We start from the raw sequence: 18,439 nt of genomic DNA on the forward strand, positions 1-18,439 counted from the left end.
GTAGTCCAGACCCGTTCCCTGGGCATCATCCGAAAACAGATGCAATCCCTTTGGGTATCATCTCAAAATAGGTGTAACAATCTATGTTAATTGTTAATATGATTAAATGAGATAATGTACCACCAAAGGTAATTCTTCCTTATACATAAGCACTCAGTGTTGGTTCCCTCCTCTTTTCCTGAGTTGTGCCTTCTTTAGTGGAATAAACACCCTTCCTCTGTCTCTTAGATGGTAGCACTTGAATGCTCTCTTGCTGTTCTATTGCCTGTAGTCTGTATTTTAATTTTTTTAAATAAATTATGATTTAAGTATAAACTGTGGAACGTTTCATCAGAAGATACCACTGGTCTGTCTTCTGTGCTCAGTTGTCTGTTTTGTTTTGTTTTAATACGGGGAGTTCCCTACTGCGGAAATAATCAAGAAGTGCTATTTGGGACATTAAATGAATATTAGCTCTGGCTTAGGCTTCATTGAAATATGAGTCTCTTAAGCTTTTAATGGCCAGAGAAGTAGTTCTCACTGTTGCTTATTCTTTTTTTTTTTTTTTTTTTTTGTGGCTGTGTTGGGTATTTGTTGCTGCGCGTGGGCTTTTTCTAGTTGCGGCAAGCGGGGGCTACTCTTCGTTGTGGTGCTCGGGCTTCTCACTGCGGTGGTTTCTCTTGTTGTGGAGCACGGGCTCTAGGCCCGTAGGCTTCAGTAGTTGTGGCACGTGGGCTCAGTAGTTGTGGCTCGCAGGCTCAGTAGTTGTGGTGCATGGGCTTATTAGCTGCTCTGCGGCATGTGGGATCTTCCCAGACCAGGGATTGAACCCATGTCCCCTGCACTGGCAGGCGGATTCTTAACCACTGTGCCACCAGGGAAGTCCCACTGTTGCTTATTCTTAAGATCCATGTGTAAACTTTTTTGTCTCCCCTTTCTCTGCTTTAAGGTCCAGAGAAGGAAATAGAACTACGGTAATAAACAACTGTCTTAATAACTTTTATAACTTAGAAATGGGCAGAACATGCCCTTTTATAAAATGTGTGCTGTATATTTCATGCAGTGTTGATATTTTTCAGTTTGTGTTGAAGTTGAAATATTTTAAATCATTTCGTATTTTCTCATTAGTTTTTATAGTTTCAAAGATTACTGTCTCCTTTCTAATTGTTTTTCAATTAGTGAGCTTTTAGTCTCAAGGAGAATTTTAATTATGTTGGTAAATAAAATGATAAAGAATGACCTTATTTACTTAATCTCTTTTTAAAAAATGAATTTCTGTGTTAATATCTTTGTGTTTTTCCCATTTTCTGTATCTTAGTATTATTTATGGAAAAATTCTGCTTTTCTCTGCTTAGGCAGGGTATGTATCTGGTTCTTATATTGAGTATATCTTTCATTGCGTACTTTTTCTAAAAATTACTGTTACCGTTGTCTGTAGTCCATTGTGTCTGTAGTTTTGAAAAGCTGTGAAAATTCTGTTGCCAGGGAATTTAAGGTATGTTGCTAGGTAGGGCTATTTATTCTGGGAAAGGAGACTTTTGTTCTTCAGGGTAGCCTCTTAGTGGTCTAGTAAAGATGGTCTATGTCTTAGGGGTTCCATATTTGAAATACCAACATTAATTAGAAAGAAATGGAAACATGGTTCATATAAGGTTGATAATGCTCAGGAAGCCCTGAAACTTATTTCAAGATGTATTTTTAGAAGAGTATGTGTGTGTCTATGATTAAAACAAAACAAAAACAAGAATTTAAGAAACTAGATATAAGCTTAATGTCTTTTATCTTTGTAACCCTCTATGGGCTATCATTATATCTTGGTTGGATTTAAACTTCAGGGGGAAGGAGTATGCATGTGTGGTTAAGTCTCCTGTGAGCACCTGATTGCTGGATTTACTGTAGTGAGATTTGTTAAATATGGTGTCATTTTTATTCCTGACTAAATCAAGAAATTGTGAATTCAGGCTTTATAATGGCATGTTAAATTTCTTGCCTGATGTAATACATGTGTTTCTCCAAATGAACGTTAGAATTATTTGAAGTTCTCCAAAATCTCAATGAGGTTTGGAATGAAATATTAAATATTGAGTCACAGTATTGCCATTTTCAGTACAGGAACATGGTGTGTTTGTTTCCATTCAAATCATTTTTGAGTTCTCCAGCAAAGTTTTGTAATTTTTTCTGTTACAGATTTTGTAAATATTTTACCTTTTCCCCCCTCTTTTGCTACTTTTAATATGATTTTTTCCCATTGTATTTTCGAAGTGGTGATGCCAGTATGTAGGAAAGCTCTTGTTTTTCTTTACTAGACGAATTATTAAACTTAGTTCCAAAAATTTATTAGTCTTTTTTTTTTTTTTTTTTGCGGTACACGGGCCTCTCACTGTTGTGGCCTCTCCCGTTGCGGAGCACAGGCTCCGGATGCGCAGGCTCAGCGGCCATGGCTCACAGGCCCAGCCGCTCCGTGGCATGTGGGATCTTCCCGCACCGGGGCACGAACCCGTGTCCCCTGCATCGGCAGGTGGACTCTCAACCACTGCACCACCAGGGAAGCCCCCAAAATTTATTATTCTTTTAGTTAATATATTACAAATATATTTGTAGAACTGAAGGATTAACCTCTAATTTTACTTGTAATTAAAACATTTTTTTCCTCTTTTTCTGTTTTTTAAGCTCTTTTCACTTATGGATATGAAGCCTCCCATCTCTCGAGCCAAGATGATTCTCATCACGAAAGCTGCTATTAAAGCTATTAAGGTAAGCGTAAAAGAAATGTATTTAATTTGGAAAATGTTTTTGAAATTTTGAAAATGTTATTGTTAAATGTGAGAATTCATCTTGTGAATTAGTTCAGGCCTGAATCGAAGTACACTCACCAGGTTTTGCTGAAAGTACATAATAATACAGTATGGTGCATCTACGTTGTAACATATTATTTCAAAACCTGTTTTGTTGTTAATATTTTCCCTTTATATTTTTTAGCTTTACTCAGGTATAATTGACAAATTCAGTAATATAATGTAATAGAACACGATTTGATACACATGTACATTGTGAAATGATTACCTCAGTTAAGCCAATTGACACGTCCGTCACCTCACATAATTGCCTTTTTGTGTGTGGTGCTAAAAAAAGTTGAACTCATTGAAGTAGAGAGTAGAATGGCAGAGGGTTTTTTGTTTGTTTTGTTTTGTTTTGTTTTCATTTAATTCTTATCATAAATCAGTGGAGTATTAGCTTCATTTTTATTTAAAAACCTTGGACTTCATGAAATTAAATGTCTTACCCAGTCACACCTTGAATAAGTGAGTCTCTTTAAAAACTGCATTATTTAGTTCCAGTTCCATTGTTCTTAGCCCTCTCATAAAGTTCCTTAATAAACTACTTTATGAAGATTCACTGATTAAAAATCTAAGAAAAGGACCTTGTGTTTGGGGGAATTTTTGTAGTTTTCTGTTTTAGTTTGTAGTTTCATTATGATGTGTTAAGATTTTTTCAGTTGTTGACTATGGGTTGACTATGGATTATTTCCCATGTTTTTTCAGTATCATCTTGGGAATTAATTCAAATTGTGCAAATTTCAAGATTTTTAAGTATTTTCTAATTACAAGGAATGTAGAAGTATGTAAACTGGATAATGATTTTCTTTTCATTCTTTTCAGCTTTATAAGCATGTAGTTCAAATAGTGGAAAAGTTCATCAAAAAGGTAACTATCCATTTATTTATTACCTCATTTTAGTTGTGATCAGTATTTGTAATTTACTTTGTAAATAGTAATTTGGATAATTGCTTCTAAAGCCACTCTACAGAAAAGTTGTCACTAGAAGTTCTTTTTAATCACTAGAGTTTTGTTTTTTTTTCCTAACAAAACAAAAATTTATAGCAGTACTGTTTGAGCACTTACTATGAGGTAGGATTCAACAACAGTTTCTTCTCTGCTGAACAGGACTCTTCCTTGAGCCTGATGTGCTTTCTCTCCCCTTTGCCCTGTCTGCTCTGTTGACATTTAACTCATCTTGGAGTACTTCAAATGAAATCACTTCTTAAAGTTTTTCCAACTTTCCCCTGCTCCCGTCATAATTAAACAGTTTTTCACTTCTACGATTATATGGTGTGATTAGCACACGTCTTTCTCAGTAAAGGACTGAGAACGGAGGCTTACTTAGATATCCTTGTCTTCTCCCCCAACCTGGAGCTATGCCATGTAGTACACTCTAATAAATGTGTGTGGGAGTGTCTCTGGTCCATGGCCATTTAATACTGGCTGTGAGATAGGAGTTAGAGCTCCAACAGACTAAAAAGTATAGTCAATAGAGGTTTTTATAGTAGCAAATCAAAGTACCAGTAAATAAAACGGAAAAACAATTAAAATTACCTATATGCCACCACCCCAGTTATGATGAATATTTACTCATGTTTTAGTATGTACATTTATAAAAGGAAAATGAAGACATAGGCTGATGGATAACCTGCTTTTCCCACGGAATTTATTATAAACATCTGCAAAGTATTCTAACATATGATTATTTTTCACGATTTACTAAGCCAGTTCCCTATTACTGGCCATTTCACTTCAGTGGCTAGCCTTGTGGAAAAAATTCAGAGGCATCTTAATTGTTTTCCTTAGGATAAATTTCTAGAAATAGACTTGATGGATCAAATAAGGCTTTACTTTTATTGCTAAATCTTTTGTAAAGGTTGTACCACCGGAAATATGTGCAGGTGTCTGTCTATTCATTTTACCTTGTCAATTTGAAAGGCCAAAAATGACCTCTCCTTTCAGTTTTTGTTTCTCTGGTACTGTACTTTAATAGAATTGAAATTGATATGTTGTTAAAATGATCTCCTTGATAATTTTAAAAGGTAAAAATTATTTTTTTGAGCAGGATGAATTACAGCAGAGATTTATCCATAATAAGTGGATTTGTATGGAGGTGGCTTAGGGATTGGTAAAGTCATGTTGATTCTGGGAAGTTGTGTGTGGGGAGACAGAGGGATCAGAGAAAAGTGAAATATTGGGGGTCTGAAGTATCAAGAGAATGGCAATTCTGTACAGACCTGTGGGAAATTTGACAAGCTAGCCAGTGAGAACTAAACATTCAAGTAGTTTCTAAATAGAAGTAATTCTTGGATATATAGTTTCATGAAAGTGAGATTAATGGGTGTCAAATTGTGATTTGCTTTTCCTGTATTGAATTTACATCTTTAATCTTTGTAGTGTAAACCAGAATACAAGGTTCCGGGATTATATGTAATCGACTCAATTGTGAGACAGTCTCGTCATCAGTTTGGAACTGATAAAGATGTTTTTGGGCCAAGATTCTCTAAAAACATAACTGCCACATTCCAATATTTGTATCTTTGTCCATCTGAAGATAAGGTAGAGTTTATAATTTTTAAATTAAGCTTGTATTCTTGTTTTGGTTTTGTTTTTGTATCTACTTAAATCTATTTAAATGTATATTAGATATTTAAAGCCTACTGTATTACTAGAAAGATAATCATGAACTTGAAACAAAACCCAGTTTTTTCTATAGTAGTCATATCTGTTTTCTTGGGAAGTCCTTCAGGAATGTTGTACTGTTGAAATATAAAAGGAGCACAGTCTTGCTTTAAGAAGACATTGTTGGAAAGATTTCTTGTGGTTGAATGGTAAAGAAATTCTGCAAGTAGAGGAGAGCAGTGCTTATCTCAGATTGTTGCTTATTCCAAAAGGAAGGGACCAATAATTGATGGCTTTCCCCAGCATATGGAGCTGCTAGAATGTAAATGGTATTCATTAGCAATCAGACTACAGTATTTAATTCCTCACATTTATAGCTGGTTTTACTATGTACTATAAAAAGATAGAAAAACATTATAGACAGAAAACTAGACTCCAGTAGGTGGGAGAAATGCACTGGTAGACTCAGAAAAATGAAGACTGGAGACTACAATAAACGGCATATAAATTTGAGTGTTATGGATTCTGTATATTCTTGAAGGAATGCTCTTGTGGGGAAAATATACAAGAGAAAAGAAGATCATTCCATGAGTAGGAAATAAGAGTTACAACCATGAATAACACGTTTTCTCTGGATCTCCTTCATATTTACTAGTCCACAAAACAATTTACCTAACAATTACAGGCCAATAATTGTCTTAAATATTTTAACTGTTATAGTCATCCCGGGAAATTCTTCACTTCTGTAAGATAAATGGTTGTTTCTTTGTACTCATAAGTAAAATATAATGGAAACTTCAGATACATTTTTAAGTATTATAATGCATTTCTTTTGATCCTCTAGGTTATATTTCTTTTCTCTTTCTTTCCGCCCTTCTGTTTCTTACTCTAGATTGCACTACTGAAGAAAGGTCAGTTAGTGTAGTTTAACCAGGTTGTAATTCTGATGATAGATTTTTTTCTGTTTATGAAAACAGATATAGCATGGAAATATTAGCCTGGGGTGGTTTTTTTTTTCCTCCTCTTTTTGTAAGAGGTATAATAAATTATTTATGCAAATATTTATTGTATATTTATGTTTTCTCACACATAACAGAGTAAAATAGTTCGTGTGCTGAACCTTTGGCAAAAAAATGGAGTATTCAAAATTGAAATCATTCAACCGCTTTTGGACATGGCAGCAGGAACCAGTAATGCCGCCCCAGTAACAGAAAATGTTACTAATAATGAAGGTATGGCAGATGTATCTGTGAGCTTAGAAGATGGTATAATTTTTTGTGCATGAAGTGTTTGGAGTCTGTTTATAGTGATGGAAGTTTTCTATAAGAAGGAAACTTGAGTTTACATCTTAGAAGGTATAGTTTTCTTCCCATAATTCTTATTTCTAATAAAAGTATTCAGTGCTTGTTACCGTATAGGCTGTATTACCATAATCTGTATTTTTTACTCTATGTTAAACTGAACGCAGTATTATTTTAGTAAAGAAGCTTAATGGAGATTAAAAGGAATATTTATGAGTTAAAGTTTACCGAGTGCTTAATGATCTTTTCTTTTTTAGGTTCACCTCCACCTCCAGTTAAAGTTTCTTCTGAACCCTCACAAGCCACTACAAACTCCATACCAACTGTACCACAGTTGCCCAGCTCTGATGCTTTTGCTGCTGTGGCCCAACTGTTTCAGACAACTCAAGGTCAACAGGTAAACTGCCTATCCAAAGATTAAATTGTTTGCAGTTAGGTACTGTTGTCAGTTCTTATTTTTCATTCCTAGTTAATGAGCACATTGTGGGGAGGAAATATTTCTACTTTTCAAATAGAAAGGCCTTTACTAGGAAGGGAAGGGATACTACATAGGGATAATAGGGGAAATGTGGGAAACAAGGGAACAGCACACTGAGAAATAGCAGTACCCCTTTGGAGAGAACTGCAGAACCGCTGAGTGGTGGTACTGATGCTCACAATTCTAGCATTTCCAGATTTCAAAATTATTTGGATTGGTGGAGATGATTTTTTTTACACTTTTTTAGAAAACATATTTACCTTGTTCACAATTCAGTGTATTTTCTCTTTTCTCTGACCATCATTTTCTACTGTTGGGGTATCAGCATACATTTTTAACCTTAAGTGACACATCTTATATCCCTGATACATTCATTCACAATAAACGTAACCATTATTAAAAGGTTGGTTCCTTTTTCCAGTTTACTCTGTGCCTATGCTATTTTGAGTCACCATTAAGGTTTTTTTTTAGTAAATTAACTTTTGATACTGTGATTATACTTTATTATGTGGTTTATCAGTCTTCCCATTCTTTAAGCTTCAGCAGATCCTTCAGACTTTTCAACAGCCTCCAAAACCACAGTCTCCCGCCATTGACAATGCTGTGATGGCTCAGGTTCAGGCTATCACAGCTCAGTTAAAGACAGCTCCTACACAACCACCTGAACAAAAAGCTGCTTTCCCCCAACCTGAACAAAAAACTGCATTTGACAAGGTATGCTTCTCTCACATAACCCACCCCATTGTTTACATCACTCAACTTGGAATGTGGAAGTTACCCCTTCTCTAGCTTCTCTGGCTTGTTCATTTTGTTGTTTTGTAATTTGAGGGATTTTCCCCCTCGACATCAAAACATTGATTATTATTCCTGGTTAAAAATCTAATATATACTCATTGCACAATTTTCAATATAAAGGAAAAGTAAACAGTGTAAAGGAAAGTAAACAGGGGAACATTCACCATTAACCCCCATACGTGAAGGTAACTACTGTAATATTTTGCTGTGTATCTTTTCAGAATTAATTTCCTGGATATATGCTTTTCTTTTTTGGTCATTATATATGTGTGTGCATATATAAAAATGTGTGTTTTTAGTATATATATACACATATATATACATACACACTGTTTTTAACTTACTTGTTTTGATATTAATCCTCTTGTCTCTTTGTTGTTGTTAAGGTTAATAGATGTAAATCTACACATTTACTGAGTGCTTATTAGGAGTATTCCATTACATAGAGACATCACAATTTAGCCATTCCCCTATTGATAGACATTTAAGTTGCTTTCTGTTTTCTGCTGTTAAAAACATTAGTTACCATATCTATAATATGAGGGTTTGGGTTGGTTGAGTGTCTTCCAACTTCTCTGTTGGGCCTTCATTATGTTTAAGGAGCTGCCACTAAGGATATAGATGTGCTGGATATGCCTAGCTTAGAGCTTCCTGTTGAAATGTTAGCCCAGACAACTCCACTCTTGTCTGTTTATGTCATGTCTATTTACTGGATTTATGACTATATACAGTTTCATCTCATTTTACAAGTTGCAGTGCAAAAACCACAAGAGTTTGAAAATCCTAGAACGAAGTATCTTTCAATCATCTCTAAAATTTTTGATTCTTTCTAACATTCTAAGATACAAAACTTTATTGCTGGTAGTCCAAATTAAGAATCCATATGATAATTACTGCTTGTTATTCTAGTACAAAAGAAGTACATGCTTTTAGGGAAAAAATTGCAAATAATACAGAAAGTTCTAAAGTAGAAAGGGAAATCAGTTCCACTCTGCTTTGAACAGAGTTGTGTATGTTCCCATCCATATGTGAACATAAATTGTTATGTATTGTGGTTTTGTTTTTTAGTCTTCTGTGTTGTGTTGTGATTAGGAAAACTCTCTGAACTTGTATTAAAAATTCTCTTTCTTCTAGTAGTTTTATATTGTTGTTTTTCATGTTTGTCTCAATCTATCGAGAACCTATTTTAGAATATGGTTCAAGATAGTTAAATCTTTGTTTTGGAAATAACCAATTCTCACAATTTTTGTCATACATTTAATTCCCATTTGTTTCTGTGTCTGTCTTTGGACACTGTTCTGTCCCACTAATATCTTTGTTTATTTCTGCAACATAACAGTTTAAACACTTGCAACTTGTATTTCATTTCTAGATGTGTTCTCTGCCCTTACTCTTTTTCAGGCATTCTTTGGCTATTCTTGGGCATATGTGTTAGGGTTCTCCAGAGAAGCAGAACCAGTTATACACAGAGACACACAAAGGGGAGAAAGGGAGGGATTTTCTTTAAGGAATTGGCCCACACAGTTGTTGAGGCTGGCAAATTTGAAATTTGTAGGTCAGAGTGGCAGGCTGGAAATTCAGGTAAGAGTTAATGCTGCAGTCTTGAGTCTGAATTCTGCAAGGCAAGGTTTTCATGTTGCTGTCTTGAGAAGGCCTTTTTTGGGAAACCTAAACCTAAGTCCTTGCTCTTAAGGCCTTTGATTGGTTGAGGCACAGCCACATTATAGAGTGTATTTCTATATTCATAGTCTACTAATTTAAATGTTAATCACTTTTTTTTCCCTTGCTGCACCATGCAGCTTATGGGACCTTAGTACCCAACTAGGGATTGAACCCAGGCCCTGAGAACACAGAGTCCTAACCACTGGACCGCCAGGGAATTCCCAATGTTTTCTTTGTTTTGTTTTGTTTTGTTTGTTTGTTTTTGGCCATGCACATGTGGTTTGTGGGGATCCCCGACCACGGATTGAACCTGGGCCCATGGCAGTGAAAGGGCAGGTCCCAACCATTGGACCACCAGGGAATAATTCCCTGTTAATCACATTTTTAAAATACCTTCACAGCAACATCTATAGTAATTCTCCCGTTGCAGAGCACAGGCTCCGGACACGCAGGCTCAGTGGCCATGGCTCACAGGCCCAGCCGCTCCGCGGCACGTGGGATCTTCCCGGTCCGGGGCACCAGCAGGCGGACTCTCAACCACTGCGCCACCAGGGAAGCCCTATATTAATCTTTGACCAAACAACTGGGCACCATAACCTGGCCAAGTTAACACATATCATTGATCATCACAGCATACTTTACCAGATGAACTTTAGCATAAGTTTTTATGAATTTATAGGTTAATTTAACAAGTACTGATAATTTCTTACACAGAATCTCAATTTATTAGATTTTTAATATGTCATACATTTCTTGTGTCATTTATTCTTAGATGTTTACTCATTTTTCATGTTTAGTGTTTCATAACACTTTCGTTTAGTTAATAATGCCATACAGGAAAACTACTGATTTTTATTTTATGTTGTAAATTATCATGGTATTAGAAGCTTAGTTTTCTAGTTGTTCTCTTAGATTTTCTAGGCTACTAAATTTGACTTTTCCCATTCAACATTTAGGCCTGTTTCTTTTTCTTTTCTTACTGTTCTGGTGGCTAGGACTTCCAAAAAAGAAATGTTGAGTAATAGCAGTGCTACTGACATGCTTGTTTTGTTGTTAATTTGAATTACAACTAATTCCTCTAGTGTTTTATCTTAAGTGGGTTGGCCAATGTTTGTTAGTTATATTAAGTTTAGAAAAAGGAATTCTGTGCTTTTCCTTTGACTGTAAAGGTCTATTTTAAGCTAGTCAGACAGCTGACTGGGAACAGTTTTTCTATTTTGGCTGCTTCATAGATCTTCAGTTTCCTAAAAAGCAACAGAAATGTCTTTAGATAGTAGAGATCTCAGTTTAATTTTTTAATTGCTTCAAATCTTCTCCCAAGCAATAGGTATAAATCGTAAAACTTTAAGGAACATGTGTATATGCGATAAACTGCAAAGATCATAGGCTTTGTGGTTTTTTTGAAGACAGTTTAGACCCAGGTTTTAATTTTGGCTCCTGTCATTGACTCTATCTTGATGTTGAGTTAGTATTCACTGTGTACCACTGTAAAAGAGCTATGGTAGTACCTATATTTTTTTATTGCCATGAGGGTTAAGTAAGCTAACGTGCGTAAAGCAGCAAGGTGCCTGGGCCATGTTAGATCGCTCTGTTATAAGAACTTTTAGTCACGTGGCCTAGAATTATGAAGAAAGAAACAGAAGTGTTGTCCAAGAAGGGGACTTCCTTTCCTAATTTAAAAATCTGTTGTCCAATAAAGTAGAACCAGAATTTCCAGGCAGAACTATCACAGAACAATACAAATTTAGGAATTTGAGGTTGGAAATCCATGAGCAGGAAGGGCACAGCCTGAGAGAAATGACAGCCTTGTTGGATGCCAGAGACTGAGGGCTTTGAGGTAGAAAAGACCATTGTCCACATCCTAATTGTACATGTATTAACTGTACAGTCTTGGTCATGTTTCTTAATTACCCGAGCCTTAGTCTCCTTGTCTGTAAGAAGAAGAAGCTATATGTACGTTGCATGTTTCTTTTGATGATGAAATATTGTGTATAATCTATCAAAACACAGTAGTGGTTGCATTACTTTCATTCCTTCTTTTCTGAGTAAATGTAACCATATTTTTAAACGGCTCTTCTTCTAGACACGTGATCCTGTGAAGTGCACTGATTGGTTTTTTTGATTTTTTGTTTTTTTTTTAATGAAAGTTTCTGGTAATCTAAGGTGGGTTGTGAAGTTTTAAGAAAGAAGCAAGTGCACAGGTAGACTTTGCAACCCTGTCTGTGCCATTCTCTTTTTTATTTTTCATATTCTCGATCAAGCGGCATATGGACATTTTTCTGTAGGCATTTATAATGATTGGATAAGATGGTCTTTCTTTCTGTACATTTTACAAAGCCGACTGAAAATGTGTACCCATTTTCATATGTGCAAAGTTCCAAAAGTTTTTAGTCTAGGAAAATGAATGGGTAAAATCTTTCTATCACTAAATTAGTTATAAAATCATATAGAAAATAGTCAAAAAGGAAACACTGTACTTAGAATTGGGGAAGAAAAACAGAATTTTTTAAAGTGTCTTTTCAAAATGGCATTTGTGTAAAAATTGTCTGTGAACTAGGGTCCTAAGAGGCATGTGGGAAGGTGAAATTGTACATGACAGCATTGCGGGATTATAGATGGTGGTAAATATCTGTTTTTATAAAGTTTTTTGTTCAGTGAATCACAGTCTGAATTTTAAAATGGAAAATTGACATACACACCTATTCCAGAAGCTACTTGATAGATTTGATTACGATGATGAGCCGGAAGCTGTGGAAGAATCGAAGAAGGAAGATGCTGCGGCCGCTGCTGCCGCCGCCGCCGCTGCTGCTGCGACCGCCGCTGCCGCCGCCGCCGCCACCACAGCACCTGCTGCTGCTGTTGCGCCCCCTGCATCTGCTGCTGCTGTACCTTCTGTTGCTGCGACTGCTGCTTCTCCTCCACAGGCACCCTTGTGAGTTGCTTTCTTTTGATTCCTCAGCAGATAGAGATTTGGTAGTCATAATAAGGCATAATGCAAGTAACAGTTAATAACGAAATCATTTTTCATATAGTCTTTTAAAATTCTTTTTTTAAATTGTGGTATTTGGAGTTTTCTTCTGAATGGAGAGGAGATCCTGTCAGATTTACAATTAAAAATGACTTTTGGGGAAAATGCTGTGTTTAAGTTAATACAGGCAAATATATGATTCAGTAAAGTGTTGATTATTAATAACTCCTGAACAGCATTCTTTAAGTTTCTGTAGTATAAATGTGGCTAAGATTCATGTGTTTTCGAATGGGTGAAAAGACTACTCATCTTTTTTAGTGGATTTCCTGGAGATGGCATGCAGCAACCAGCATATACCCAGCACCAAAACATGGATCAGTTTCAACCTCGAATGATGGCAATACAGCAGGATCCAGTGCACCATCAGGTAGAGGCATTTTTCTTATAGCTGAGTTTTAATAACTGAAGATCTATTCATTAGAGCATATGGGTTGCACTTCCCAGACCACTGTTACTTAGCTGTGTGCATGGCTAAATACTATAGCTACAGTAAAAGCTGTTGAGTACATAACTGATTTGAGTTGCTTTTGCTTTAATTAAAACAAGGATGCTAAACATTACATGCTGATAATTTAATAGGCATTTTTGTTTAAATAATTTAGAGAGAGATTGTGGTTCTATTTCAGGGAACTGGCCTGTTTAGTTATACAGCTATTTTCCTTGTGAGAAGCCTTTTTTTCTTTTTTCTTTTTTTTTTTTTTTTTTGCGGTACGCGGGCCTCTCACCGTTGTGGCCTCTCCCGTTGCGGATCACAGGCCCCGGACATGCAGGCTCAGCGGCCATGGCTCACGGGCCCAGCTGCTCCGCGGCATGTGGGATCCTCCCGCACCGGGGCACGAACCCGTCTCCCCTGCATTGGCAGGCGGACTCTCAACCACTGCGCCACCAGGGAAGCCCAGTAAAGTATTTTTTAATTAAAGTATATATGTTGATTTTTTTAGACATAATGCTATTGCACACTTAATAAACTACAGTATAGTGTAAACATAACTTTTACATGCTCTGGAAAACCAAAAAATTCATGTGGCTTGCTTTATTGCGATATTCGCTTTATTACAGTGGCCTGGAATCGAGTCTGAGATGTGCCTGTATTTGGTCATATGAAATTGATATTGTGATTTTAATGACTTGCTGAGGAATGAAGTTTGAAAAATATTTTATAAGCCTGTTTAAAATACAAAGAAAGCCTATGAACTTATTTCCAGATGTTTAACAATTGCTGAAAGTTTATTAATAATTTAGAAAGAATATTTTGTGATACTATAATGGCATTACAATTATACTTTTAATTCTCTTAGCGTTGGAATGTCACATGTAGAAAATTGTTACATTGTGGCATAATTACTCTCATTATTATGATATTTGAAACCCTAAATATCAAACCCTGAGTATTATGTATTCAACCCTAGGCATGTTGGTTGAAACTCCCCTTGGCGTAAAATGTTTAAAATATACCTAGAAGTCAATTCTTCTAGCCACTTTTCCTCCCCCCAAAGCTTAATTGCCTTTAAAGTTGAAGAGAGACAGTTTGCAATAGAGAGTACCTTTGAGTTTAAGTTCAGTCTGTCACATTGCTTCCTCATATAAATGAAGTTATGTTTTTAAATTATAAAACCAGATCATGTATTCATAATTTTAAAACGAGTTGTAGGATTTTTACCCTGTATTCTTGGATATATAACAATTCTTTGAATAGAGATTGTACCAATAGGAATTGTCAGTCATGGTTCCGTGATCAAGGTTTTTTTTTTTAATTACTTAAAGTCTGCTTGTACAATTTTTTTAAAAAACAAAAGGTTCCACTTCCTCCTAATGGACAGATGCCAGGATTTGGCCTTCTTCCTACACCTCCATTTCCTCCCATGGCTCAGTCTGTGATTCCTCCAACTCCACCCGTGCAGCAGCCTTTCCAAACTTCCTTTCAGGCACAAAGTGAACCACTTACACAAAAGGCACATCAGGTAAAACTTCATTCTCAGATTGTTGATTATCTGTATGGTTCCCTTGATTTATAAATAGATTGCTGCCTGTTGGCTTGTTATCTTCCATTTTGAATATGAAGAAAGACTATTACTTCGGGCACAGATTTGCCCTCTCTGTGAGCGAAGTTTTTCATTTGGAAAGTGGACATAATAATACTACAAATTTCCATACGGTGTGTGAGGATTGAGATAGAGTATAGAATGTTTAAACAGTGCCTAATTCACTGCTTTAGGTGATGGTTGGTAAACACAGTATGTAACTTTTACGAAATAATTTCCAGAAGTAGATCAATATTTCTTCTAATCTTGTAAACCATATAAAAAAAACTTTTCCCACTCATGGCCAGTCATTATTAAACTAGTAATTTGGTCTCAAGTAACCAAAAGAGAACTTTCAGGGCAAGAGATTTGTAATTTAGCATTTTTTAGATTTTTGTCCCGTTTTTTTCTATTTATAATTGCCACTTTCTCTTTTAATGATGGGTTTTGTGTTTTGTTTTTCTTTTTAAAGGAAATGGAAGTAGAACAACCTTGTATTCAAGAGGTTAAGCGGCACATGTCCGATAACAGAAAGTCAAGATCTAGATCAGCATCCAGGTAGTTTATAGAAAATGTTAATCCAAATCTGTATGTTTTAGGAGTGATAGAATTTAAAATCTAGTTGGATTGTTTTCAGATGCCCAGGACTAATAAAATAACACTTGGTATGTTTGTATGCATGTGTGGATTGGGGGTAGGAGAAGTATTAATTTTAAAAAATTAAGTCATCTTAACCCACATATTTTCCCTTTGAGTTGCTTTAATGCCTATTTACAGATATACATGGAATCATAAGATTTATGTATTCAGAGTTCCTTTACCAATTTATCAACCCAAAAAAGTGGAAAGAGAATAAATAATACTGTAATCGGATTACATGTTTTAATTCCCACAGAAAAGACTTTACTGAGAAGATAGAGAATAGTAGTCAGTATATCTCAATGATGACATTAGCTTCTTCACTATAAAGATGTCATTTAGTATAGTACCAGAGGTATCAAAGATGGGAGGTACTTTTATAAGTTAGCATCTTTATTTATCTCATTTATAATATATTTGTGCTTTCTAACTTTGAGCGTATTAAAAATCTTTAAAATGAATTCCCTGCTGTCAAATTCTTACATACCCAAACATTAAATTACCTAGTTGTATTTTTTCTTTTTCAGATAAACACGTGCTTACATTTTCTTTTTTACCTCCATGTGTTAATCCATTCTCCCTCGTTCTGAAAATATTAGGTCACCAAAAAGGAGACGATCTCGATCTGGTTCTAGAACTCGAAGGTCTCGTCATCGACGTTCTCGATCTCGGTCCAGAGATAGACGCCGACATTCTCCTAGATCTCGATCCCAAGAAAGAAGGGATCGGGAAAAAGAAAGAGAGCGCCGACAAAAAGGCCTTCCTCAAATCAAACCAGAAACTGCTAGTGGTACGTGAACATTTATATTCAAATTTCCTGCATTTTTTTTCATGTCATGAGTTTAAAATGTTTTATAACTGTTAGCAGAATACCACTTTATGAGGTCTTACTCATTTGTGCTTTGGCATATACCCTTGGATTTGCCTTTGTACATTAAGCCAGCTGTAAAGCAGCAATGAGGAGCGAACCAAACTAATGATGAGGAAGTGTGTCTTGAATCGAATGTATGAAATAGAGTCATTAACTAGTTCTCCTACACATGGTGGAAAGGTGGGGTTTTTTCCCCCTAGAATAACTAGTGCCCTCTTTTATAAAGATTTATGATTTACAGAATGTACTAGCTTACATTATCTCCTAAATTTCATGATGTGTTTAGAATATGTTTAATAAGGTGTGCTAGACATATTCTTGATACAACTCTAGCTATTAATGAAATTTTCATTTATAGTATAACTAGGGCATATATAAAACTTCTGACTCTGCAAGGCTTATTACCGAGGACACAACATGAAACAAAACTCATATACTCCCGACAGTTGGAAAGGAACAGCTACATGCAGTGAACAAAAGCACTGAATTGGTTGGTGATCAAGATAGTTGGGATCAAGTCTTAGCTCTTGTGTTCACTTGCCAAGGGCGATCTTGGGCAAAATACTGCTTCTCTGGCCCTAGTTTACGTAGATGAAATCTTCAGATGTGTCTTCAAAAAGACCAATTTTTTTTACCAACTCATAGGTGTACCTTTCACTATCCTGGTTCCATTTCTGGAAGTACTACCACAACTTTCTAGAATTTTTTAAATGTATATGGGGTTTTCTACTTAAACTTGTGGTATCTTAATGTAACTCATGCATATCATCTTTAATGATTTTTTTCATGTAAAGTACAGTGCTGTTCATTATCGAATGTGTATATTTTTATGATTATAATTTTATTTTAAGTTTGTAGTACTACACTCTGGGTGGGACAGCTGGACAAAAGGACTACTCAGCAGGATGTTGCCAGTCTCTTAGAAGAGTTTGGTCCAATTGAATCAATCAATGTGAGTATTTATTAAATCACTTAATGACAGTAGATAGATGTGACTAATGTTACTCTATGAAATTAAGGACTTGAAACCTAAGTTAAAATTTTCCCATGTTTGTAGAAGATGTGGCTAGCGTTCAGGTGTTCTGAGTTCATGTTTAGCATTTAACTACATTTCTTGGGTCACCAAGTTTAACCTAAAACCTTTTTCTAAAAAGTTTTTCTAAAAAAGTCTTTATATAACAAAGCTTGGGGAACTGTAGATTTGTCGATAATTGAGACCAAACTGGAACCACCAATTTAACAAATTAATTTAATCTCCAGTTATAGAACTCTGGCTCTGGAGGGTGCAGGGGGTTTGAATTGGGCTTGTTGGAACTGATTACGTAGTATTATATCTTGTTGCTTTTTTATTTTTTTGTTACTATATTTTATAATATTAAAATCTTTTGGAGCAGATGATTCCTCCCAGAGGTTGTGCCTATATTGTTATGGTTCATAGGCAAGATGCTAACCGTGCCTTGCAGAAACTGAGCCGAGGAAACTATAAAGTGAACCAGAAATCCATAAAGGTACTGTTTTATAGTTTATAATTCATTTCTTTTAAAACTTAATATATAATATTATGTGACTTTTTAAAAAAAAACTGTAATTTTGGACACGGGGCATTATCTGTGCATCTTTTTTTAAAGAGGTTATCTCCTAAGAGTTAAAATAAAATTTTAAATGTTAGGTGCATGGTAGAATTTTGTCTTTTTTTTTAAAGGTAGGTAGGTTCATCAAGGTATTTACTTGGCGCTTTAAATATAATGTCATTTTGTAAAATATTTTGTCATTCAGAAAATTTTGTATTCTTCACATTTTAATTTTAAAGTTTGCCATCTCATCTTAGAACTATGAAAAATACTCACTGAAGATAGAGGAAAAGATATAGGTACATGGGTATTACTCTGAGGGGCCAGAGTCAGTGTTTCCTTAATGTTATAATACCATGTTCTACCCTTGGATCGCACCGCAAAAGGATTTTGTCTGATGTTGAGTAATTCCGAGTTACCCAAGACTTTTAAAAGTGCTCCCCACTTTTTTATGCTGAGTTGTATAGGGAACTTCAGCCTGTCCCTGATAAACTTTTTCCTTTTCTCTTAAGTTTTATGCTGCCTGGGTTTGCGGGGTGGTGGGTGGTTGGAAGAGTGAGTAAGGAAGTGATTGCCAGTCAGATTTCCATCCTAGGAGAAACAAAGTGAGATGGTAGGGTAACCAGTTTCTTAGCACCGAATAAAGTTTTGAG

The 18,439-nt window shown here is 35.6% G+C and overlaps 1 protein-coding gene across 2 annotated transcripts in view; it reads left to right on the forward strand.

Moving 5' to 3' along the window:
- Positions 1 to 18,439, forward strand: part of SCAF4 (SR-related CTD associated factor 4) — a 56,342-nt gene that overhangs the window by 18,293 nt on the left and 19,610 nt on the right. For both annotated transcript variants that reach the window (XM_082840237.1, XM_082840238.1), the window contains exons 2-14: positions 2,650 to 2,733; positions 3,639 to 3,683; positions 5,196 to 5,357; positions 6,517 to 6,652; positions 6,979 to 7,118; positions 7,737 to 7,913; positions 12,365 to 12,588; positions 12,943 to 13,051; positions 14,481 to 14,645; positions 15,178 to 15,263; positions 15,944 to 16,134; positions 17,067 to 17,167; positions 17,610 to 17,723. In XM_082840237.1, coding sequence (XP_082696363.1) covers positions 2,650 to 2,733; positions 3,639 to 3,683; positions 5,196 to 5,357; positions 6,517 to 6,652; positions 6,979 to 7,118; positions 7,737 to 7,913; positions 12,365 to 12,588; positions 12,943 to 13,051; positions 14,481 to 14,645; positions 15,178 to 15,263; positions 15,944 to 16,134; positions 17,067 to 17,167; positions 17,610 to 17,723 — 1,734 coding nt within the window. The remainder of the gene's footprint in view (positions 1 to 2,649; positions 2,734 to 3,638; positions 3,684 to 5,195; positions 5,358 to 6,516; positions 6,653 to 6,978; positions 7,119 to 7,736; positions 7,914 to 12,364; positions 12,589 to 12,942; positions 13,052 to 14,480; positions 14,646 to 15,177; positions 15,264 to 15,943; positions 16,135 to 17,066; positions 17,168 to 17,609; positions 17,724 to 18,439) is intronic.

Source organism: Leucopleurus acutus (genome assembly GCF_964270905.1).
Source record: "Leucopleurus acutus genome assembly, chromosome: 5".
Classification (NCBI taxonomy): domain Eukaryota; kingdom Metazoa; phylum Chordata; class Mammalia; order Artiodactyla; family Delphinidae; genus Leucopleurus; species Leucopleurus acutus.